Source organism: Ailuropoda melanoleuca, chromosome 15 (genome assembly GCF_002007445.2).
Source record: "Ailuropoda melanoleuca isolate Jingjing chromosome 15, ASM200744v2, whole genome shotgun sequence".
In the NCBI taxonomy this organism is placed as follows: Eukaryota; Metazoa; Chordata; class Mammalia; order Carnivora; family Ursidae; genus Ailuropoda; species Ailuropoda melanoleuca.
The window spans coordinates 69,229,489-69,256,073 of NC_048232.1; the positions used below are offsets into that span (position 1 = coordinate 69,229,489).

General features: G+C 34.9%; 1 protein-coding gene across 11 annotated transcripts in view; it reads right to left on the bottom strand.

Moving 5' to 3' along the window:
• Positions 1-26,585, bottom strand: part of ANKS1B (ankyrin repeat and sterile alpha motif domain containing 1B) — a 1,024,648-nt gene that overhangs the window by 856,338 nt on the left and 141,725 nt on the right. For all 11 annotated transcript variants that reach the window (XM_034644189.1, XM_034644186.1, XM_034644187.1 and 8 more), the window contains exons 2-6: positions 21,545-21,625; positions 12,085-12,241; positions 5,961-6,257; positions 2,231-2,306; positions 101-202 (exon numbers count right to left, since the gene is read on the bottom strand). In XM_034644189.1, the coding sequence (XP_034500080.1) occupies positions 101-202; positions 2,231-2,306; positions 5,961-6,257; positions 12,085-12,241; positions 21,545-21,625 (713 nt within the window). The remainder of the gene's footprint in view (positions 1-100; positions 203-2,230; positions 2,307-5,960; positions 6,258-12,084; positions 12,242-21,544; positions 21,626-26,585) is intronic.

Sequence of the window (26,585 nt, forward strand, 5' to 3'; positions counted from 1 at the left end):
AAAAGTAAACATTAACTCAAAACCTTCAAAAGGAAACAATGGTAGATTTAATTTAATCTTAACTTTAAGGCAAACTCATCCATCATTCAATATTGTTTACCTTGTAAGAGTGTTGCAATCTGGAGAGATTTCTGAGATGGATGTTCTTTCAGAATGTCTAAGACAGTTCTACCTAAGCTATCCTTTATGTTGGCATCAATTCCTGAAAGAAAAAGAAAAACCCACTAAATATTCACCACTGAAGTGTCATCAGAAGATACTGTTAATATATAATGCTCTAATATCAAACATATACAGATCAAGTACTGAAAGTGATTTTTTTAAAAATTAAATCCTAGGCAGACGCACACATACACACAGACACACACACACACGCTTTTAGTAAGAAAGAAGCTGGGGGTCTACTGCTACCAAAGATTAGGAACATTCTTGATAATGAATTCAGTTTTCAAGGGCAATAACCCAATCATTAAGGTTGTTTTTTATAAAAAGGCTACTAGTTTGGGTTACAGCTAGTTAAATGATACACTAACAAGCTGAAAAATATTACTGATTTAGAATGTCAATTCTTAAAGTATAATAATGGTTCTGTAATATATATATTCTGTAAAATATGGTAAAAATTTTAAATAATAATGTGTCACTCTGCAAACACTTGAGTATTCACAAAAGTTGAAAAAGGATGATTATTTTGAACTACTGTCCAAATACACACACACACGCTTTTAGTAAGAAAGAAGCTGGGGGTCTACTGCTACCAAAGATTAGGAACATTCTTGATAATGAATTCAGTTTTCAAGGGCAATAACCCAATCATTAAGATTGTTTTTTATAAAAAGGCTACTAGTTTGGGTTACAGCTAGTTAAATGATACACTAACAAGCTGAAAAATATTACTGATTTAGAATGTCAATTCTTAAAGTATAATAATGGTTCTGTAATATATATATTCTGTAAAATATGGTAAAAATTTTAAATAATAATGTGTCACTCTGCAAACACTTGAGTATTCACAAAAGTTGAAAAAGGATGATTATTTTGAACTACTGTCCAAATACTATTTGTCCAGCTACAAAGTCACATATCTCATATTTACTTATGCAAGATTATATTCAATGTAAATAATACTCAATCTCCACCTGGTGAGCACACTTCTTGAAGTTTCTAAACTAAAACATCTTTGGAATTATTTTAATTCTAAAAATACTTATTGTACTAAAGAACTCATTTCAATGTAGCAAATAGCTTTCACTGCCCCAAAAAAGTGTATAAACTTTCCAAACATCTACCTGCAAACACAGCCAGTTTTCAGATTCTGGCCTCAAACGTTAGTTCATTGTAAAAAGATAATTAAGTATTTGCTTAAATTTGTATAGAAATGTGTGACCAGCACAATGTAATTAGTTGCCTATAAGACATTATATCTCTGTTACGTGTCAAAATTAAATGTACATGAAACTTTAACTTTATATAATTATAATCAAAATGCAATAGTCTGCCAATGTTTTTCATTTTTTTTTACAATGGAAAATAAATACACTAAATGGAGTCTGTAACACAAAAGACTCACATCAATTGTTTCCAAGTATGAATTTGTACCCATGCTTTTTGATCCTAAAAAATCCAATCTCAGTTTCAATTTTATTTCATTTCATTCAGAATATACCTATGAAGACAAATAAGCATACTTTGTTGTTCCTTCAAAGCATTCCCTCTAAAAGATTCCCTTTAAATCACTGCTGCTTACAAACAATAGCTACTCAGTTGAGGAAGTAACAAGGTGAATTTACCTTAAGGATACAGAACTCTAATTTCTGTTTACCGTAGTTCCCAATATAATAACCTAGGGAAATACGATGTTCTTTCATAAACCAAGCAATTGTCATAGCTTCATAAGGATCAGTTCCTCCCTCTTGTACAAGGCAGAGAATTCCTTTTCCTTCCGATAGTTTCTTTAATATATTTCAATGTGATTTAAATGTATACAATTGTAATTTCTAAGAGCTTTTTACTGACACATCTATGGAGTGAAGGAAGGTGTATATTTATATCAATTTTATCTAAACACTGAGGCTCAATTCTACATGATATGAATACACTTTTGCAATGTGAGGTAAAGGTAAAAAGTAAGGGTGATTATGAAAAAAAAATGTGACATTTCCCTTTGTCTACTCCTGAAACAGAAATTGTATTTGGCAGAGTAAGCTCCATGGAGAATCACGATAGTTACCTGTTTCTAACAGAACTCTCACAACATCCACCTTTCCAAATAACGCTGCTTCATGAAGTGCACTCCCCTTTTCTGTCTGGAAAAAAAAGAAGAAAAGAAAAAAAAAGAAAAAAGGGAAAGAAGCACAGTTAAATTAGGAATGCTTACAAGTTTAAAAAAATTGTGATTTTTATATATCCGTACCTATTCTCTATAATCTCAGCACTCCCTGACAGAAAGGTACTATGGAATAAAGAAAAGATTCTAAGAACAAAATCCAAATGCTTGGATTTGTAAAACACCTCTGCTTCTGAATAGCCATTTGACCTTGTTATATTGATAAGTCACTAACCTTCTCTTAGCCTCCGTTGTTCTCAGGTATAAAATAGGCAGTAATGCCTACCTCATGAGGTGTTTGTGAGTATCCACTGACTTCACCCAATTCACACACTGCATGCATTTATTAGACACCAATTATATGCCAACAATAGTTGAGGGAGGAGCCTGATGTGGGGCTCATTCCAGAACGCTGGGATCACACCATGAGCCGAAGGCAGACGCTTAACAACTGCGCCACCCAGGCGCCCCAAATAATGCACTTTAAAACATTTGCAATTACAAAAAAAAAAAAAGAGACGATCCTCTAAAGTCCTCTCTAAATTTTAAAGAATTATTTATAATGATTTGAATGTAATTACTCTAAACATGTATTGCTGTAATTTACCAAATGGGATTATTTTTAATACTGCTAATTTCCAACTGGTTAACTACAACAATTTAATGAATATTAAAGTCACTGAAACAATTTAAGGTTACTGCCTGGTATTCTTCAATCTCATCCAGTAAGAATATCAACAAATTTCTACTTTAAATTTAATATTAAAAAATTTTGCAGTGGGGGCACCTGGGTGGCTCAGTTGGTTAAGTGTCTGACTCTTGATTCGGCTCAGGTCGTGATCTCAGGGTAGTGAGATCAAGTCCCACATCAGGCTCCACATGGAGCCTGCTTGAGATTCTCTCTCTCCTCCCCCATCTGCCCCTCTCCTCCCTCTCTCCCCCTCTAAAACAAAAACAAACAAACAAAAAAACCCCACAACACTGCAGTGGTCTGAACATATTTTGCCCCTTTCATCTGATATATGAGTAACAAACCCAAATATTATTGGGGCAAAGTAGAAAATCTAAAGGAATTAATATGGCAATGATAGAAGATGGTAAAAAGAGGTAGAGAGAGGTTGGGACCTTGGAAGGTATATACCCCACCTAAAAGCATTCAAATTCAATATTTTAAAATATTCTTAGCCAAATAATGCATATCTGCAAGCTAAGTTATATCTAAATTCAAAGTCCTAAAGACCTTCAAGCTCCTCTTCAAATATCACTGTATGTCTCTTCAATTCCTCCCTCTTATAATCTGTATTTTATTCACTGATACCTCCATAGCACTTTGCCCTACTATTTATTTTAGTATGTCATATATAGGAATTATTCTTGTAAGTTTTTGTATCCTCCACTAAATTTGGGGCAGAGATCTTACTTATCCTTAATTCTCCAAAAGCATAAATTATAGTGGGTAGTATTTTATACAAAAAAGATCTACCATACACATATATAAAATTGAAGCTAGACTCTTTCTCTTCTGACCATGTCATCTAGTACAAAATATGAAAAGATCTTGGCCATGGACATGAAGTTAATAACATGAGTTATTGATCTCAGTCATAGGGAAGTCCTTAGTTATGAAGTACTCTGTGCCATCAAGTTTAGAAATATTCCAGAAGTATCCTGGAATCCTGGGATCAAGCCTGTGCCCAGCTCCCTACTCAGTGGGACATCTGCTTGAGTCTTGTGCTCTCTCTTTCTCTCAAATGAATAAATAAAATATTTTTTAAAAAATGCCAGAGGTGTTATGAAAGCAGTAAACCTAGATTAGAGAAATTCAACATTCAGACAATAAACATCTAGCTTATCATTAAACACACTTTAAGACAATAACTTTGTGAGTCATTTACAATAGCAAGTATGTATCTATCTCATTTTAATTGAAGGGAAAATTGGGTTTTTTTTAAGACGAGGACTAGAAAAAAATTCTTGTGTTTATTTTCAAGGCTGCCAAAGTAGAATAAATAAAAAATTAAGAAAAGATATTATAAATACCAATAGCTAAATAATACAGGCAAAGATCCAATGAAAAGTCTGTTTTAGGGTGCCAGCCTGAAATGTAGGATGAGAAGGCCTAAGATTTTTAAAACTTCAGTGGAAAACAAAAGAGAAACAAAATTCAACCTCTAAACAATTCCTATGAAAAGTAACCCCACGATTTTGAGCACTAACAGCACTTGGAATGTTGCAAAACTGGCTGCGTTTGGTCCCTCTGGGTATTTACACCCCTTTAACAATTCACACCCTCTTCTAATTAAGAGGTAAAATCTGTTTTCCCAACCCTTGAATTTAGGATGCCTTTGTGATCTGTTGGCTAATCAAACACTGCAGAAAAGACAGGATGGCTGCTCCCAGCCTAGACCGCAAGACTTTGTCTAATCCTATTCCCTGTTCCCTATTCACACATGCATGCACATAGAACCATACCAATGTCATGCAAACAAGCCTAAGGTGGCCTGCTGGATCATGAAAGACACGTGGCAACCTCACCCATTATCCCGGACAACATCCAGTCAATCTCTTCAGCAGACACATGAAAGAACCTAGCCAAGACAGAACTACCCAGCGAGACTCAGACTAAATCACCAGCCACATAACTGTGAGCTAAATAAGTATTACTGTGTTAAGCCATTAAGTTTCAGATAGTTTGTTATACAGCAATAGCTTACTAATACACAAGAGAGAAGGACACAATTTGACAGGAACCAAAAGGATCTCTGGAAGATAAGAACGCTGCCACTGACCTGGGAAACAAGAAACAGTAATAAGGGAAAAACCAGTTAAAAAAAAGTTAACCTTGGAATTGGAGTTAACTTGAAACAGATAACAAAAGTAGGTTACCCTTAAAAATAAAAAAGTAGGTTGCCCTTTCCTTGTGGAGAAACTTTTCCAAATGTTATTCACACTTCAAAGTTCAACTCAAATCACACCTCTCCAATAAAATTCCTTCTGATTGCCCCTGTCACCAAGGCAGGGTGATTTTTCCTTCATTAATCATGTATAGACAGTACATTATTGTATAAAGAGGCCTGGACTTTAATCAGTAAGTATAAATTCATATTCTAGGTTTATCAGCTATATATCCTTAGGCAACTTTCTTAACTCTTTGAATCTGATTCCTCATCTCTTAACTGGAACATAGTAGCTCTCAATCCCACAGGAGGGCTGTTAAAAATGGATTCTAAATGTGTCAACATATTAAACACAAAGTACATACTCAAAAGTATTAAACTGAATTTTGATTCGATCTTTCATTCATTCAACTTTGACTGGATTTCTAGTGTGTGTCAGGTTGTGTGCCCGACACTGAGAGGGAACAATTACTAATGATACCACACACAACAGCCTTCTAGTAATATTTTTTCATTTGTATAGCCCTAAAATTAGAATGAGGTTAGAAATTATGCCTTATATCTCTTCATATTTCCCAACAGCATGTGGCACAGTGTCTTGAATCTAACAGTTATAAAAATATTTGTGGACAATTTAATTAAAAAATGAAAAGATTTCTACATATGTTTTAACATCTGTATCTCAAAGCAAAGCAAGAGCATCATCACTTCTAAAGCATAGCTAGAAGAAGACTCACTTGACAGCTCACATCCATTCCTGCTTCCAACAGCACCTGAACGACTGCTTTGTGACCATTGCGAGCAGCCAGGTGGAGTGGCGTGTGCTTTCTAGTGTTGCAGCTCATTAAGTTAGGGTGTGCACTAATGATCATTTTGACCACCCTAAGTCGTCCATAGAGGGCTGCCAGATCCAAAGGTGTTTCTAGCTTACTGTTCCTGATGGTAGGATCGGTGAGCTCTTCTAGAAGAACAGCAACTACTTCTGAGTGTCCATATTGAGCTGCACAGTGCAGGGCAGTTTCATTTTCATTGTTCTGTTAAGACAAAGATATGATTCAAGTTTTCAGAAATTCAATTAACAAAATCTAAACAGTAATTTAAAATCAGAGATACTTTGAAAGTGTAAGTTTAAGATTAATCTATTTTAATAAGTATGCCTAGTAGAATATATGTTAAAGGAATATATGTTAAAGTATTTATCATTTATCATACCAAAAAAAATCACATTTTTAAATCATTTCAATAGGAAAAATCAGATTTTCCCCTGCTTTATATATTCCAATTTCCGGGAGTGATAAATGATTTAGCCACATTAGTCAGTGGCCCTGCTGGGCGCAGATGGTCAGTGTTATCTGTACTGTGCATCATGCCTCCATGACATTTGTTAATGAGAGACATTAATAACAATTATAACCCACTTTTAACAGAGTGGCTTTCCAAAAGACAGTTGAGATGGTAAATTCTTGATAATGGAAGATTTACAGAAAGATTTCCCAAATTAAGTTTTCTTTTATTTTCCATATAAGTACAAATCATTGCTTCTTTCACAAAGAGAAACTGGCCCTAAGATTAAATCACACCTTTTTGAAATACAATTATGGACTGAGAAGCAGATTTAAACCCACTGCCAGACAAGTTACTAGGAGTATCACAGTATTATGTATGCACCTAATAAGTGTTTCAGTTGAAAATCAAGATTTTTCCTAGAAATTTAGCAAGATAAAAACTGTACCTGGATGGCTCTAGAGAGCATAATGCTAAGTGAAATAAGATAGTCAGAGAAAGACGAATAATATGATTTCACTTATATGTGGAATTTAAGAAACAAAGAAATGAACAAAGAAAAAGAGACAAATCAAGAAACAGACTCTTAACTATAGAGAACACAGATGGTTCCCAGAGGGGAGTGGGTGGAGGGATGGGTGAAATAGGTGATGGCGATTAAGAGTACACTTATCTTAATTAACCCTGAGTAATACATGGAGTTGCTGAATCACTATATTGTACACCTGAAACATAATACTGTATGTTAAGTACACCAGAATTTTTTTAAAAATTTTAATGTTAAAACAGAGAAAACTAAACCCCATCACAAGGCAGATGATGCTTTCAGTCCATTTGGGCAGATGGTACAGGTAGATTGTATATGACTATGTCAGGAGGCAGAAGGATCAGTCAGGAGAAATGTAAACAAGAAATTTCAGTAACAAAAATGCAATGATCCTGAATGAGTGTTTGAGAGAGGAAGAGGCTGCCATCATCAGAGTCATCATCAGAACTCACACTATGTACCAGACACAGCTGCATTCCATTTATGTGTACTCATTTAATCTTCACTCTGAGAATAGATACTATTATTGCCACTTTACAGATGAGGAACTGAGGCACTGAGCAGTTAAATAACTAGCCTTCAAATATACAGCCACTGAGTGTTGGCACCAGGATCTGAACGTAGGTAGCCTAGACCAAAAGTCACTGCTCTTTTTTTTTAAGATGTTATTTATTTATTTGAGAGAGAGAGAGAAAGTGTGTGTGTGTGTGAGAGAGAGAGAGAGAGAGAGAGAGAGAGAAGGAGCAGGAGGAAAGGGAGAAGCAGACTCCCCACTGATCAGGGAGCCCGACGCAGGGCTCTATCCCAGAAGTCCAGGATCATGACCTAAGCCAAAGGCAGATGCTTAACCAACTGAGCCACCCAGGTGTCCCCCAAAGTTACTGCTCTTAATACCATCTTTCATGATAACAACTATTACTACTGTCATTTGAAGAATGTCTAAAAACTATATACATTGTCTCATTTCCCCTATACCACACTGCCTGCCAAGTACTGCTACGTTGTCAGAGAAGAACAGGAAATTAGTGTTCTGAAAGCAGAATTTTTACAGATTTTGCCCAAAAGAACACCAACTGAGTTGTAATAGGCACTAGCTATTCAGATAGCTACTCTGACCACATAAAAGGACAAGTAGGGTTCAAACCCAAACAAATCTTAATGTCCCCAAAAGTAATTCAGACTTCATCTGGCTGAAGGATGCAGATGTTGAGAGTAGAGAGTTAAGAGCAGAGGGAAGATTTAAAAACTTAAAGAGAGGAGTGACCAAAAAAAAAAAATTAAAAATTAAAAAATAATAAAAAATTTAATGAGCACTATGAAAGGCTTCTTACTACCTTACCTTCCAAATAAAAGTATCAGAAGAGTGCACTTAAAGGCCAAACCCAGAAAGAAAACCTACTCCTTGGAGACAATCAAAAAGAAATTAAGATCTGATAGATGGGGAATCCAGCTGAAGGCACTGTTTCTTCCATCATTTTGGAAGGAGTCATTCTTGCTCTTAGTTTGAATGTGTTAATACAGTCTACTTCCTCACAGAGACTGACCACATACAGGTCTATACAGGTCTAGATTCCCTGATTTTTCTTGTCTGGCTAAGTTTTATAAGCCTGATAAGAAAATCAGTCAGTCTATTACTCTATACCATAGCAATATGATATAGAAATATGCCTTCTGACCAAATCAAATTTTCCCTTGGGTGGAAGGAAATTCAATTTTCAAAACACAGCACCTCTTTGAGAAAAAGAAGAGCTAACTACAAAATAATGATTCTTCAAACACATCTCCACCTTTGCAGAGGTAATTGTAAGTGCAAAATTGAAACTTTCTCTATTAACACCAATTAGATTGTTCGGATCTCAAGAAAAATTATTTCAATCACGCCAAACTTAGGAGAATATATTCATAAAGTTTATCCATGATCAACACATACTTGTACTGTCACATCAGGAAGACCACAACTGTGGTACCTTTATAAAAGGCATGATTGTATACATGTGTCTGTACTAACAAGTGATCTAAAAGAATCTGACTTGAAATACAGACTATGAAGAAGCACTGATTAATAATTGCTAATACGTCTACAATGAACATTCTTGAGCAGTTCTGAATTCCCTCGTTTTTACCAAATGGGTATCCTAAAAAAAATAGGACACTTCTACTTCTAGACAACGGGTAGCAGAACAAAACTGGCTGGCAAAAGCTATTTACCAAAAGATCTTGCTTCAATGTAAAACTAAAGGAAACTAATATTAGTTAGGTTTGAGTTTTGGTAAATTGGAACATGCTTATGAGATAGGGCTCTTCTTGCTTTTGCCCTAATGTTTAAAAAAAAAAAAAAGAGGAAAAGAAGGTAAAGGGGGGAAGAGATGAATATACAGAGAAACATAAAATGCAAACGTATATAACATCAAAAACAGGAAATAATAAATCAGTTGACAAAAAATAGGAAGGCTGTAGCAATTATAAAAACCATTATCAGGGCAAGGTCTACTTTGTTTTCAAAATTACATTGTCCTAAATTGGCCACTAATTCTAGGGCAGTATAGAATGGTGACCTAGGTTGAAGTGCTAACACACACTTATTAGCAAGAGTAATCCACTTGATCTCTCTGAACCTATCTTATCTGCAAAATGTGAATATTACCCTCCCTATAAACATTAGAGTATAGCTTATAACCAAAAGAAATAACATGAAGGAAAATGCTTTGTAAACTTTAAATATCAAAACATAAGACAGAATTATTTTGAATGAAAGCTGTATTAGAAACCAAAGACTACTTTCAGAAATCAGTACTAAGTCCTGACAATTATACACAATCTTACTATCATAACATGGAGCATGAGTGGTGAAGAGCTTGAGCTTTGCATTAGAAAACCCCGGATTCAAATACTAAGTGCATTTCTTAGTAGCTGTTATATCATGGGCAAGTTATTTAATCTAAGGTAGCTTCCCATATATAAAATAGGAACAATAATTAATCCTTACTTCGTCAGGATGCAGTAGAGCTTTGTAAGATAACAGATGGAGTACTCTGCACACTGCCTGGCATATAGTAAACAATCCATAAGTGACGGGATTTATGATGACAATACCAATGCGCTATTGTGGAGGGCTCTGGAATTAAAGTCCAAGTCTGAGTTTTAGTCACTCAGTAATAATGTGTGGCCTTAGATGAGTTATTTAGCTATACTGAGCCTGATTTCTCATCTATAAAATGGGAGTGATAATATCACTTCAAGGGTTGTGAGAATTAATTAAATAACATATTATAGGTAAAAGTGCTTAACATGGTACTTGGTATGTCAAGTACCACGTCTCAATATATCTTAATTATTATTTTCAATTCACCCCTCTGTTGCTTAAATACATAAAGGTTTATAAGTAACTAGTACATTTCTAACCCTTCAGGGGGAGAAAAAAAGAAATAAAGCTAAAATGAAAAGTTACTTTTACAAAAATAAAATTCCCACATCAGAAACTTAGGAGAAATGACAGTAAATGACAGAAATATGTAAGCACTAAAGAAGTACTATATGCATAACAAACAAATACAGAAAGCATGGTATTAAAAATCTCAAGAAATTTTCAATTTATTTTCAGTAGAAACCACAAGGCAAAGCAACTTTCAAAAACAAATGAATTTAAGTGTTTTTTCTTATTTTCATGTCACTTAAAAAATATTTTGCTTATAAAAGCTAATATCCTCTTGTTTAACCTTGGATTGTTTTTCCATCTTATTATTTCAGGTTCACTTTGGGGCATTCAGGCAGTTTTAAGAATAACCACCAGATGGCTCATCCCACAAATGATCTTTTAACTTTTGATTTTCTGAAAAACAGAACAGCATTTCCATAAATTTCCCTTTAGCATGATATGCTGATAAAGATAGGCATATCTGTCATTTTTTAAAGATTGAATTTATGAATGTATTCACATAAAAATACACTTCATTTTGTAACCTATAAACATAGAAATTTGTGATAGTTAGTAATAAGACACTTCCAATCAATAAAACATTTTTCCTACTTAGAGGAACTTTATTTCTACAACTGCGTTTTTCTGGGGAAAAATGTATTTTTCATCCCTTTGGTGTTTGTAGCTAGTGCCAGTGTTATTTTTATTCTTTAGTCTGAATTCCAGTCAAAGGCCTGAAAAGTCTGTATTCATTTGAACACTATGCTAATTGCGCTTTATTAGATGTGCTTGCCCTAGAGTAACCACTTGCATTGATACTGGACAACTGCCAACCTGCAGCTTAATGCCATGGTTGTAATTCAATTGTTGGACTGCATGCTGGTTTTCAAATATAGTTTTACAAAATGGGAACAGTAGGGGGCATGCCGAGCTCAAGATGTTTGTTATCATACTGTATTAGAGGCCTGTATTTTACTTTCAGAAGTCTGTGGTCTTACTTATTTAGAATACTGAAAATGGCATTCCTTTTTTAATATGTCAGTTACATGTAATATGGATATTAGCACTTGAAAATATTTTTACTTTATCTGTCAGTATATTGCTGCTGTGTTTACTCAACATATGCTGGGGATACATACAGGAAATTTTTAACTTAATATGTAACTACCAACTGTATTACTGTATTTTGCATTTTGATTCACAAAACTGTATTCACTGTGGAAGTAAATGTAAATGGAAGCATTATGCAAATGAATCCATCATCGTTTTAAAATTTTATTAAGAAAATCTCTAATTCATATTACAAATGTGAATTCTGTTCTATCTTTAAATATTCAAAAACTACAAAATGGAGGCTTATATAACACAGGCAAAAATATTAGTTACTTCCTTTATGTGGTATTCTCTTGTTAACACATATCTTTACAAATGCCCAACTTAGTACCTATGTACCTAATACAAGTGCCAAAGACTTTTTCAATTTCTCCTTTAGGAAATTTAACACTGAAAATGTCTTTGGCAGGGTAATGACAGAAATAATCAATTCTTCAATGTGGCTTTGCCTTTGCAAACCTCTAGAAGAACTATAGCATGAGCAAATATTTGACAAGTGCACCTGTTCATTGACTCTGGAATGTGATGGTCCATGATGAATAAGAATCTTCACAATTTCTACATCTCCTTTCCAGGCAGCCAGATGAATGGGAAAATAACCTTTGTTGTCTGCTACATTTGTTGATGCCTCATACTGAAGTAGTTTGAGAACTATGTCCCTGGAAGGAAAAAAAAAAAAAAGAACAGAAAATATGCTAAACACACAGATTTCATTGGACAGATAATTATGAAAGTAAACTAGATGCTGACTGGAAATTTAGAGTAGGAGATATAAAATTTGGTGTAAGAGTTAGCCTATTCAACATTTGGCTATTTTACTTACCTGGAAAACCACCACCACACATACACACACAGAGCACTGACTAACCAATGAAAGCGCTTAATGGAATTCATTTGGGAAAATTTATCTAATTTCATAATCAAATAAAATAAATAAAACATTTTTTAAAAATTCTTCTTCCCATTTTTTTTTTAAAAAGGAGATTTGTCTCAAATAGCCCCCACCTGAGATTTAGTGTGAAGGAAAAGCGGAGGATAAGCAAACTCCTTATTCACACACACACAAACACACACACACATACACACAAAGATCATACTACTAAGAGACATTTAGGTAATTTATGCATCATTCCTATAGAGATTTGGAATAAGGAATTGAAGATGCATATAAAAGAGAAAGCAGACAGTGCAGTAGAAAAGAGGGGGGGTTAATAACTTTTCAGCCATGGCACACAACGTATTTTGAATATGTGCTATTCATACTTCTGGACTCCTTCACCTCTCTGTTCCAAGCTTAAGAAAAAATTTCAAGAAGGAAATTCTTTCCTGAGACAAGTTTCACCACTGATCCAGTATCAATCCATACTCAATATACCCTACCTATAAGCATTTTGTACTCAATCCCCACCAAGTTTTCAAAGTAAAAATTCTGAAGTGCAATACTCAATCTCAAGATGACTTATTAATTTTTGGTATACATTATATTGAATTTTTTATCAACCAATCAAAAACAGTAATTTTAAACAAAAACTGAATTTTTACTTGGAAGCATTTATGAAGCAAATTCTATTATAACTCACTAAATGAAATCCCAGACAAATCTACTAATACATACATATATATATACAGTTACAATAAATTCTAAAGTTGTTTCAAATATATAACAAATCACTGGTAGCAAGAACGAATATAACACAAAGAGCTAAATTTAAATATTTCATGAAGCCAGACATTAAATGTAAAGTAACAAGAAAAACTGGAGGAAGTCTGAATAGAAGTTAGAAATCTAACAGCTACCCCCCCGACACAAACACACAAAACAGACATGATACAAACATTACAGTAAATGGTAAAATATAATGAATGCCCAGTAGTCTAAACTTGTAAAGGGGAACAAAATATACCACCCCAAAACATACCTCTTTGGCATAATGATTATTTTTGGTTGATTATTATTTTTTAATTATGATATGTTAGTCACCACATAGTGCATCATTAGTTTTTAATGTAGTGTTCCATGATTCATTATTTGCATATAACCCAGTGCTCCATGCAATAAGTGCCCTCCTTAATCGGTTGATTGCTTTTAAGAAAGAGTAGATGTTGTTAAACCTCTGAAAACAATAGAAGTCACCCTTTTTTATAACAGACATTTTTATCTGTAAGGAAAACTCCATTTGTAAGGGAGTCCCTCTTTGTACCAGAAAATAATGGACTCTAAATCTCTAGAAACTCTTATCAAAGGAGAAGGCAGAAGCTTAAATCTGAGTAACAACCCCATAACTTGTTTATTTTGCTTTTCCTAATAACCTCCCATAACTAGTTCCCCTTAACAAACATCTATTTTATGTTTAGCAGGAAATAGTTTTAAAGGTAATATCAGGGGCCATTAAAGAGAGTTAACTCAGTTTTTCTGGGTATCTCCCCTGTATACACAAGAGGCATACATAATCCTAAACTTCTTTCTCCTGTTAATCTACCTTTTTATTATGGGGGGAGTTGGGGTTCCTCAGCCAAGAACCTAGAAGGGAAAGGGAAAATTATTCTTTCTCCCCCACATATGAAACATTGGACTATTTAATAGATAAATGTATGAAATCATGATGAAAGAACCAAGAATATGTTGTAGAAATATTTAGAAAGTTCCAAGGAGTCCTAAATTTTCTAATGATACGATTTCAGAGAAAATAAGAATAAAATCTCACTTTAGTAAGAACCGGTATTATTTTATAAAACCTGAATTTAGAAGGTTTGGATCTGAGTCCTAGCTACACAAACTACCTAATGATGTGACCCTAGAGAAATTACTTAGTCTTGTCTTTTTCTTTTCTGTAGGGGATATTGTAATAATAATAACACCTACTGGTCATGACTGGTAAGAGCTTTAAATGAGATCACAGAAGAGATGCCACCCAATAAATAGTAAAGCACTGAACAAAAATATTAGTTCTTGTCCCAAGTGAAAACAAAATCCTTTAAGAGGCGCCTGGGTGCTGTCGTTAAGCGTCTGCCTTTGGCTCAGGGCATGATCCCAGTGGTTCTGGGATCGAGCCCCACATCAGCCCCCTCCACTGGGAGCCTGCTTCTTCCTCTCCCACTCCCCCTGCTTGTGTTCCCTCTCTCACTGGCTGTCTCTCTCTGTCAAATAAATAAAGAAAATCTTGAAAAAGGAAAGAAAGGAAAGGAAAGGAAAGGAAAGGAAAGGAAAGGAAAAAGGAAAAAGGAAAAGGAAAAGGAAAAGGAAAAGGAAAAGGAAAAGGAAGGAAAGGAAAGGAAAGGAAAGGAAAGGAAAGGAAAGGAAAAGGAAAAGGAAAAGGAAAAGGAAAAGGAAAAGGAAAAGGAAAAGGAAAAGGAAACGGGAAAGGGAAAGGGAAAAGGAAAAGGAAAAGGAAAAGGAAGGAAAGGAAAGGAAAGGAAAGGAAAGGAAAGGAAAAGGAAAGTTTATTGGGTTTATCAATCCTATTTTCTTTTACTCTCATGAAATCCATTCAGAGTTTAATTTGTTCTTTGGCTCAATTCTTGTTGAAATTTTCTAATAATACATGTGGTATACATTCATTATTTATCAGGAAGATTGATGAAATAGTGAAAAAACTAATTTAACTCACGTTTGTATTGTGTCATATTACCACTACCTAATATTTAATTCTGAAAAGAATAAACTGTATGCCTATGAAATTGCCTTTGGTGAACAAAACAATCCCAACTAAACACAATTATATTTTCTTTTTTTAAAGACTCAATTTATTTATTTGAGAAAGCTAGTGAGATAAAGAGAGAGCACAAGTGGGGGGAGGGAGAGGGAAAAGCAGACTCCCCACTGAGCAGAGAGCCCAACTCAATCAACTCAATCTGGGCTACATCCCAGGATCCTTGGATCATGACCCAAGCTGAAGGCAGAGGCTTAATCGACTGAGCCACCTAGACTCCCCTCTATTTACATTTTTTAAATATATATATATATATTTTTTTTTTACTAAATTTGTTATTTTTTAAAGATTTATTTATTTGAGAGAGAGAGAGGGGGAGAGAGAGAGAGCGCATGCCAGCAAGAGAAGAGGCAGAGGGAGAGGGAGAAGGAGAGAAGCATACTCCCCCCTGAGCGGAGAGCCCTGCAAGGGGCTCCATCCCACAACCCTGAGATCATGAACTGAGCCAAAATCAAAAGTCAGATGCTTAACCAACTGAGTCACTCAGTTGCCCCAAACTTGTTCATTTTTAAATTTAAATTTATTTTAAATTTTTATTTAAGGTGTACCTTTCATCTTATTCAGACATAGCAGCTAATGACCTATCATGGCTCTGATTTCTAATGTGAAAACATATTTATGAAATATAAAGTTATATTTCTGATAAAAATGTACCTGTCAGTTTTACTGAATCATAAATAAAATATTAATCAACCAACTGTCATTTATACATCTTATGATGTATCCATGTATATCACAAGTAACAATGTATTAAGCAGGCCCTTTATCTCCATATTCATTAAGAATAAATTAAATTTCAGGTACTATTTATAATACCTAAACTATATTGGTATTTAACATTAGGATCTTACCAAAATCAGTATTTTCTTTTTTTTTAATTTTATTTATTTATTTGAGAGAGAAAGAGTGAGAGAGAGATCATGAGCAGGGGGTAAGGGTAGACAGAGAAGCAGACTCTCCGCTGAGCAGGGAGCCTGATGCGAGACGCAATCCCAGGACCCTGGGATCATGACCTGAGCTGAAGTCAGATGCTTAACTGACTGAGCCACGCAGGTGCCCTATTGATTTTCATTTTTATTTAAGTTGTACCTTATATCTTTCAGAGGTATCAACAAACGAACTTGTTGACTGTGCGTGGTTACTAGGCATGAAATATTAAGTTATATTGATGAACAACATTCATAAAATAGCAAACAGTGAAGTAACATCTATATGTTGATCATAAAGTGACATTCTTTCTTATATATAGCATTTCATAAATACAAACTGCTCTAAAATCCTAAAGTAAATGTGGTCGATGAGCTCACAGAAGAAACAACTCCATTTCCCAGGAGTAAAACAAAATATCTAAATCAATTTAATAATAATGCAATTTAAATCATTGCAACATTTTACAGCTTGAGGCTAATATATAAGTTCAGTTAAAAATAGGAATTCTAGGGGCGCCTGGGTGGCACAGCGGTTAAGCGTCTGCCTTCGGCTCAGGGCGTGATCCCGGCGTTATGGGATCGAGCCCCACATCAGGCTCCTCTGCTGTGAGCCTGCTTCTTCCTCTCCCACTCCCCCTGCTTGTGTTCCCTCTCTCGCTGGCTGTCTCTATCTCTGTCAAATAAATAAAAAAATAAAATAAAATAAAATCTTTAAAAAAAAAATAGGAATTCTAAAAGTATTGATTTTTGCTACTACATTTGTTTCAATTTCTGACAGATATAAATACACTTCTAATTCATATGAAATATCTTTTAAGAAGTTTCTGGATATGTTCTGAGCAAAATTAAGTTAATTGGGAAGGTTCAACATTCAAATTTCTTTACTTCAAAAGCAAATTTCCCTATAATTAAATTATAACCAAAGATATTTATTTTGTTCTATCCTCTCTCGTTAGTAGTCCAAAGAACTTTGAAATAAATGCAAATCATCTTCATATGGATATAGTATTTAACAAACTAATGAAATTCTCACATTAATTAATGCCCTTTTGATTTCAGACTTTCTTGAAGATTTTACTTCTCCTTAACAGAAATAGAGTTGCAAATGTGTTTGATATGGTCAAAAGACCTTAGGACAACCCACTCCATTTTCTAACTGGAGCGCCTTTTTATACTGAATTCACTCTCATAGATTTCCAGGGAGAGTGAACAAGAGCAAATTTTAGCTACTTAATATCCTTATCCAGGAAAGAAGCAATCAGATCAAAGTTATTTCTAGGTTATCTGAAGAAAAAGTTCATGGACCAGACTATATAAATTTTTATATGAAGTTCTCTTCTTTCATTAGAAAACCTAAGAAAGAGTAAATCAAAAGTACACGTAAATTACTATCTGGATTCTAGATATAATTTGAGATACTGTTTGGATTTCAGATAATGGAGTCTAGGATTCAAGCATTAAATATTTAAAGAATGAAAAGCAAGAACAGCAAATACTTAAACCCCACACATATACATATTTTGAAGATATAAACAATAACGATTTAGTGCTGACAGTTCTCAAAACAGCATCCAAGAATCACAGTGTGCCCAATATAGCTTAATGAGATGAAACTTAACAAAAAGAAAAGGAATAATTTGCTAAGAGAAGGAGAACTGAAATACGAATACACATGTTCAGTAAAACCTTATAGTGAACAGTAGGATTATTATTAAAAAAGAAAAGAGGAAAGGAAAGGAGAGAGGAAGAGAAAGAACATGGGACAGAGGAAGGAAGGAAAAAGGGAAAGAGATAGGTAGGAATAAAGTGGAGGAAGGAGGGAGAGAGGGAAGAAGAAAGGCAGGAAGGCAAGCCAGCTGGCTGGCTAATGTCTATTCAGAAGAGAAGAGAACCAAATTTGTAGCAAAAATACATGAGAGAGAAAATTAATCCTTCATATTATAAAAAAGAAAAACAGATAGGTCTCTTGCCTATCTACTGAAATAACTTACAATCAATTGCTAGTGGATTTTGTTCTACTGACCACGTTTTTTTCTATCATTTGAAGGTAATAATTTTCTAATCTGCAATTACAAATGACCCAGGAAATCACTAACAGAAGTACATTTTCTATTGTGTTCTGATTTAGCTAAGTGGAGATGAATTGCTCATTATGAAATAATGTATTTCAGGTACAAAATGCTGCTCCACTTGTGGATTAACTAGAGCTGATAAACAAGAGCCCCCCATAAAACATACAAAGTAAGAGGATATAAAACAGGCTTAATCTGTCGTATGAAGGCTTAGTCTGTATATATTGAGGGTAGGAGAAAAGCCTGTGTTCAAAGCAAAATAAGAAGCTCCACATCCCTGTAATATTACTGCTAGCTCTGTGATTCCGTGAACTTTAGCCTAGAAATCATAATGTTTTCAAAAACAATCTACAGCTGATGGCTACAACAACAATAGCAACAAACATGGAAATGATGTGTTTCTGTGCTGCCTGCTAAGGCTTGCTTGGGAAGAATACAAAATAATCAGTTGCTCACTACCTTGCTAAGTGAGAAGAGCAGAGGCAAAGAAAAGAAAAAAACCATCCTTCTCTGGTCTGAGATATATACTATGACATTTTTTTCTCCTTCAAATATATTTTCTTAAGCCAATATTAAAATTAGCATTCTATGTGAACACACAAGTTGATGATAATGGGAGGCAGCCCATAAATAGATAATAGAACAGAGAAAAGCCAGCAAGAGTTTAGAAAACTGATGTGCATAGAGCCACAAAAGGAACATAATGTAGAGTATTGGTAAAAGCATGCACTTAGAACTAAAACACATAAACTCTAAACACAGCCCCACCTTAATATCTAAGTGATCATTATGTCATTTATGCAGAATGGACTTATTTCTCCATCTATAAAATGAGGGAAGGGAGGGGGCAGGACTGAATAAACCATCTCTAATTTTAAAAATCCGTGGGTAATTTAAAGAGATATTACACTATAGATGAAAATCCAAATTTCAGAATTGTAGCATCATAGTACATAACTGAGCCACAAATACCAAAACATATCATAAAATGTTATAATTGAAAGGAACAATGAAAAATATCCAGCCTATGTATTAATTATACTGAACTGAGCCCTAGATGGGTTAATTAAATGGCTCAAGATATATAACTAGCAGAGATGGGAAGATGGGATTAGAATTCTCCTGCTTTTTTCCAATGCCTATAGAATGACACTGAGTAAAATCTTTCTAGAAAGTGTTAAAAAGATGGGATCTTCATATAAAATCAAAGCAGAGACACATAATTCTCAGGGAACATCTGCAATTAAAGCGATCTTAAAGATATCTAGGTTATCTAGTTAAATCCCCCTCTATGATCTTAATGATTGCTAATCAATTTGCTTAAATTATCTTTACTTTGTACTTTGTACATTGTTAATAGAAATGAAAAATTATGCAGTGGGCCATAGGGAAACATATCTCAATGGTTAGAACTTGATAGGCCATCATGTATAAATCAGTAACATTTACTAAACACTGAAAACCACAGACGGATATGAATGCTAATCCATTTTGGGACAATATTATTTTGAGAACTGCTTATAATGACAAGCAAAGATAGAACAAGAAAAGTAGTATAGCTCCAATGCTCAGGCCGAAGATCTTCTGTCCATTAGATCTGATAGTTTGTCTTTCCAATTATTTTCCCAACTGGAATTCCCCAAATGCACAATTAAGATGATCAAAGAAGCCAACTGCATTGTATTTCTTAGGCTGATTTAATTTGCCTTCATTCCTGATGACCCAGGTACAAAGAATAATAAATAATAATTCCTTTAAAACATTCAGATGATAGGGACCAGTACACATTTTACACTCTACAGAAGGACAGCAATATATTTTGAAAAAGACCCAGCAAAATAAAAGGTTCTAAGTTAGATGTATAAGATAATATAATATAGACTAGGGAGTGGATAAAAAGAAATGTTGTTTGGGAATTCTAATACTAAGAATCCAAATGATGAAACATTATGTTTATGATTATATGTATATGTATAATTATACATGGGTAGATATAGATATATCACCATATCCAAACAGAACGATATGTTAGATTTATGCAAAAAGTTTAAAAATAAAAAATGTCATAGTGATAAATGACGAAAAGGGCTTTTCTTGTGTGAGAACTTTAAAGCCATAAAATGTTATCAAGTGTGACTTGATCTTGTGTCTTAATTCACAAAATAAAGGAACAGGTGGGAAAGCAAAGGGTAACTAGTTTTTTGTTTTGTTTTGTTTTGTTTTGTTTTGGTAACTAGCATTTTTAAGGCAGTAATTACTATATCTAAAAAAAACTCTGATAAAATGGGGGCACCTGGGTGACTCAGTCAGTTAAGAACCCAACTCTTGGTTTTGGCACAGAGCATGATCTCATGGGTCATGGGATCGAGCCCCAAGTCAGGCTCCATGCTCAGTCTGCTTGAAGATTCTCTCCCTAGGCCTTTCCCCTGGCATGTGTATGCACACACACACTCTCCCTCTTTTTCTAAAACAAATAAATTTTTTTAAAAATTAAGTAAAAGTAAAATGAAATTATCTAACTCTGGGAAGACTAATAATTTGGATCATTAGAGCAAAGGAAAAATAGAAAGGAAAGGGAGACATGAAAAGAGTCCTTTTCCTTCTGACAGGGGAGAACAGAACATCTAAATCATTCAGACTCCTCACATTTTGTCAGTAAATCATTACATAACCTAGGTAAAACACTAGAAATGAAATGATGGTTATGGTTACACATTCTTTCACTGTCCATACTGTAGGCTATCACATTATTGAAACATAATTCCACAGGTTAAAGAAATTTAAAACCAGAAAGACTATCTTGAATGACAAAGAAAAAGCATGTTACCTAAATTTGAAGGATTTTGAAGTCGCTCATATTCATAGTAAGAACCTATTAAGATTTTACTCTTGGTGAATACTTCCCATGTTAGATAAGACACCCAAAAAAGATAGGGTGATGTTACTAATTGGTTTTATTCCATTCCCCCCTGAAAGCTACATATAACTAACATGTCCTGTCACTTCTTTCATTCTCCTTGTGTGATATTTGACTATTTTAGAACAATTCTCTTGGTTTATACTCTGCACATAATCATCCACAGCAACATTCCTACCAAGTTTAAATCGTCATTGTTGCCACCTGGTGCCTCTTCAAACTCACCTAAGCCCAGGAGACTCCCGGCAACATGAGATAGGTATCATCAACATAATTAACTTCATCACATGTAACTAAATACACCAGGTTTCTGGTCCAAATAAGTAGCACTTACTTATGTCCATTTAAGGCTGCATGGTGTAAAGCAGTGTAACCCGAACTGTCTGTGCAGTTCACATTGGGGCCTCGCCAGATGCTGCAAATAAAGCACAAGCGCAGAGTTAACAGTTAAGCAGAATCGTGCTTCAAAAAACAAAAAGAAGCCTCATAGTCCCATAGCCAGCAGCATATTGCATAAGAAAATTCTAGTCATGTAGAAAATGAATGTCATCTTTCATGCATTCTCCTTGGAACAATAACTTCATTTATTTGATGTAAGGAAATTATTAGGGAATATAATCACCTTCAGAAATTATTAGTGAATGTAGGACTACTGTCATGTACTAAAATCTGAATCCAAAAATTCCCTATTACTTTATATAAATACTTAAATATTGGAAGCAATTAACACTCAGCTACTATATTCTATACCAAAGAATAAAGATTTATGACACATGCCTCCTCCATTTTAACACAATCCTTCTGAGATGTCAGAGATTTATATAAGTTAAAAGATATTTCTGCATTATGGGAAGAATATAAACTCTTCTTACTGTTCAAATGCTACCAAGAAAATCAATATTTCATACTTGAAAATATAATTGAAGATGTGGACTGTTGTAAACCACAAGAACATTATAATAGTTTTGAAGATATCATTTTACAATACAACATATTTTGAAGATAATGTAACTACATAAAATAGTCCATTTTATCCTTGATCACTACTATTACAGAAACTATTTTTAGCTTTTGAAAACATAAGGCACTGAAAGCCACTTTTTAAAAACCAGATCAAAAAATTATTTTATCTGACATTCTTGACAATATTAAACTCATAAAAACTAAGGTCTAGAGATCTTCAGGTAAGATGGCAGAAGAGGACCCTAAATTCACCTCCTCTCACAGATACTAGGTAACACTCACATCAGTGCAAATAACCTAGAAAACAATCCGAAGACTGGCAGAACAGACTCCATACTTAAATGTCAAGGAGAGGCAACATCGAAGATGGTAGGAAGGGCAGAGATGCAGTGGGGAGCTAAAAACCCCTTGGGTCTGGCTGCCAGAGGAAGGGAGCCATAGGCACACAGAGGGGTGAGAAACAGACTATCATACTGGGAAGCCTGCACAAAGAAGATGAATCTCCACAGCAATTAGCTTTGAAAATCAAAGGGATGGAATTTTGTGAGTTCTTACAACCAGCAGGATTTAAAGCCTGGAACTTTAAAAATCAGAAGCTGGGCTCTGGGAGGGAGAGCCCAAAGGGTGAAAGGAAACTGAGTTCCTGCCCTTAAAGAAACAGCACAACAGTCCTCAGAGATATAGCTTAGAAGCAGCAGTTCGAAAAACACATGGGGTGCACAGAAGGGAGAGTTAATTACTAAGTTCAGAGTTCCTGAGGGATTTCCCAGGAACAAAAGAGCCAGCAGGTGCCATTTCATTCCTACCCCCTACCTCCCTACCCCCCAATAATCATACAATCACCTGTGGGAACCAACAGGGGCAGGCATTCACTACTTAACATGCTTACACCCCACCCTGCCCCCTCCAACCACACCTGCCTCAGTCCAGGGACATCACGTCCCCTCCACCAGAAGATCAGTACAAATCTTGCCAACAGTGTATCTCCTGACCTCCCATGGAGAATACTGGCACCCTGTTAAAACTGCAACCCCCACCTGCACACACCCTGTGGAGTGCCCCTGCCAGACTGGAGCTCTGCCGTGGCTACATGTCCCTACATATTCATGGCTACTGTGGAGGAGGACAGGTGTCACTTCACTGAAAGTAAATGCCCTGCCCACTACTTTCAAGAGCAAGAGACCAGCTGATATTCCTAACAAAGAGAAACAGACAGAGAAGCTAAGTGAGGAGGCAGAGGAATATGTCCCAAAAGAAGGAAGACAAAATCATAGCAAGATACATAGCAAAGTGAATATAAGTGATATCCTGAAAAAAATTTTAAAGTAATGATCATGAAGATACTCACTGGACTTGATAAGAGTAAAGGACATTAGTGAGACCCTCACCACAGAGCTAAAACAAATCAATCAGAGATGAACACCACAATAATTGAAATTGAAAATACACTCAACAGAATAAACACAAGCTAGAGATGCAGAAGAATGAATTAGAAACCTGGAAGTTAAAGTAATGGAAAGTAATCAAGCTGAGCAGGTAAGAGAGAAAAAAAATACTATGCAAAATGAGAGTAGAGGTAGAGAACTCGGGGACTCCACAAGCATAATAACATTTGCATTATAGGAATTCCAGAAGGAGAAGAGAAAGAAAAGAAAGCAGAAAATGTATTTAAAGAAATAATAGCTGAAAACTTCCCTGATCTGGGCAAAGAAACAGATAACCAAATCTAGGAGGCACAGAATTCCCCAATAAAATCAACGCAAAGAGGTCCACACCAAGACACATAATAATTAAAAGGGCAAATATTAGTGAGAAAGAAAAAATTTTAAAAGCAGTAAAAGAAGACAGTTACATACAAGGGGAAACCCCATAAGGCTATCAGCAGATAGAAACTTTGAGGCCAGAAGGGAGTAACATGATATATTCAAAGTGCTGAAAGGGAAAAATCTGCAGCCAAGAATAATTTATCCAGCAAGACTATCATTCAGAATATAAGGAGAGATAAAGAGTTTCTCAGACAAAAACAAACAAATACAAACAACAACAAAAACAAAACACCCACTAAAACTAAAGGAGTTCATGACCACTAAACCAGACCTACAAGAAATATTAAAGTGAGTATAAAGAAAGACCATAAGTGAGAGTATAAAAAGTAAACTCAAAAACAGTAAAAATAACTATCTGTAAATATCAGCCAAGGGATTCACAAAATAAAAAGATGTAAAATATGATACCATATACAGAAAATGTACTGGGGAAAGAAGTAAAGAATGGGTTCAAACAAGGGACCATCAATTTCATATAGACTGCTGCTACATGCAGAAGTTATATACAAACCTAATGGTAACCAAAAATCAAAAGCCAATAATAGATATGCAAATAAAAAGAGAAATGAATCCAAGTATCTCACTAAAGAAAGCTGGAAAACCATGAAAGAGAGCAAGAAGAGAAAGGATGAGAGAAAACTACAATAACAAGTAACGAAGTCACAGAACAAGTTACAGAAAACAAGTAATAAATGGCAATAAATACATATCAACATTACATGGAATGTAAATGGACAACCTGCTCCAAAGACATATAGTGACAGAGTGGATTAAAAAATAAGACCAATCTATATCCTGCTTGACAAGAGACTCATTTTAGACCTAAAGACATGCATATTAAAAGTGAGGGGATGGAGCAATTTTTATCATGCAAATGGACATCAAAAGAAAGCTGGGGTAACAATACTTATATCAGGCAAAATAGACATTAAAACAAAGACTGAACAAGAGACAAAGAAAGACACTATATAATCACAAAGGGAATAATCCAACAAGAAGATTAAAAACTGTAAGTATTCATGCACCCACTACAGGAGCAACCAAATACATAAAACAGTTAATAACAAACATAAAGGAATTAATTGATACTAATACAATAACCGTAGGGGACTTCAACATTCCAGTTATGTCAATGGACAGATCATCCAAACAGAAAATTAACAAGGAAATCATTCCTTTGAATGGCACACTGGACCAGATGGATTTAACAAATATATGCAGAATACTCAATCCTAAAAGAGCAGAATACACATTCTTTTCAAGTGCACATGGAACACTTTCCAGAATAGATCATATAGTAGGCTACAAAACAAGTCTCAACCAATACAAAAAGATCAAAGTCTCACCATGCATCTTTTCTTTTCTTTTTTTTAAGATTTTATTTATTCATTTGTCAGAAAGAGAGAGTGAAAGAGAATGCAAGTAGGGGGAGTAGCAGGTAGAGGGAGAAGCAGGCTCCCCACTGAGCAAGGATCCTGATGCAGGACTTGATCCCAGGACCTGGGATCATGACCCAAGACGAAGGCAGACACCGACCAACTGAGCCACCCAGGTGTCCCACCATGCATCTTTTCTGACAACAATGCTATGAAACTAGAAATCAACCACAAGAAAAAAAATCTGGAAAGAAAACAAATATGTGGATGTTTAATAACATGCTATTAAAAAATGAATGAATCGACCAAGAAATCAAACAAGGAAAAAACATGGAGAAAAATTGAAAATGAAAACAAAATTATACCAAATCTCTAGGATGCAGGAAAAATGGCACTAAGAAGGAAATTTATAGTAATACAGGCTCAACTCAAAAAGCAAGAAAATTCTCAAACAACCTAACCTTATACCTAAAGGAGCCAGAAAAAGAAGAACAAACAAAACCTAAAACCAGCAGAAGGAAGGAAAGAAGGAGTAGAGCAGAAATGTATGATACAGAAACTAAAAAAAAGAAATAGAAAAGATCAATTAAACCAGAAGCTGGTTCGTTGAAAAGATCAACAAAATTGATAAACCTTTTGTGAGACTCATCAAAAAAAAAGAAAAGACTCAAACAAAATCACAAATGAAAGAAATAACAGACACCATGAAAGTACAAAGGACTGTAAGAGAATATTATGAAAAATTATATACCAACAAACTGGACAAACTAGAAAAAATTGATAAATTTCTGGAAACACGTAACCAACCAAAACTGAAGCAGGAAGAAATAGAAAATTTGAACAGACTGATTACCAACAAAGAAATTGAATCAGTAATCAAAAAACTCCCAACAAACAAAAGTCCAGGACCAGACACTTTCACAAGATATTTCTAGCAAACATTTAAAGGAGAATTGTTCTAGTGAATATATGAATATTCATTCTACTGTTGAAAGAAATCGAAGACAACACAAAGAAATGGAAAGATAGGTGCCTGGGTGGCACAGCGGTTGAGCATCTGCCTTCGGCTCAGGGCGTGATCCCGGCATTATGGGATCGAGCCCCACATCAGGCTCCTCTGCTATGAGCCTGCTTCTTCCTCTCCCACTCCCCCTGCTTGTGTTCCCTCTCTCGCTGGCTGTCTCTATCTCTGTCAAATAAATAAATAAAA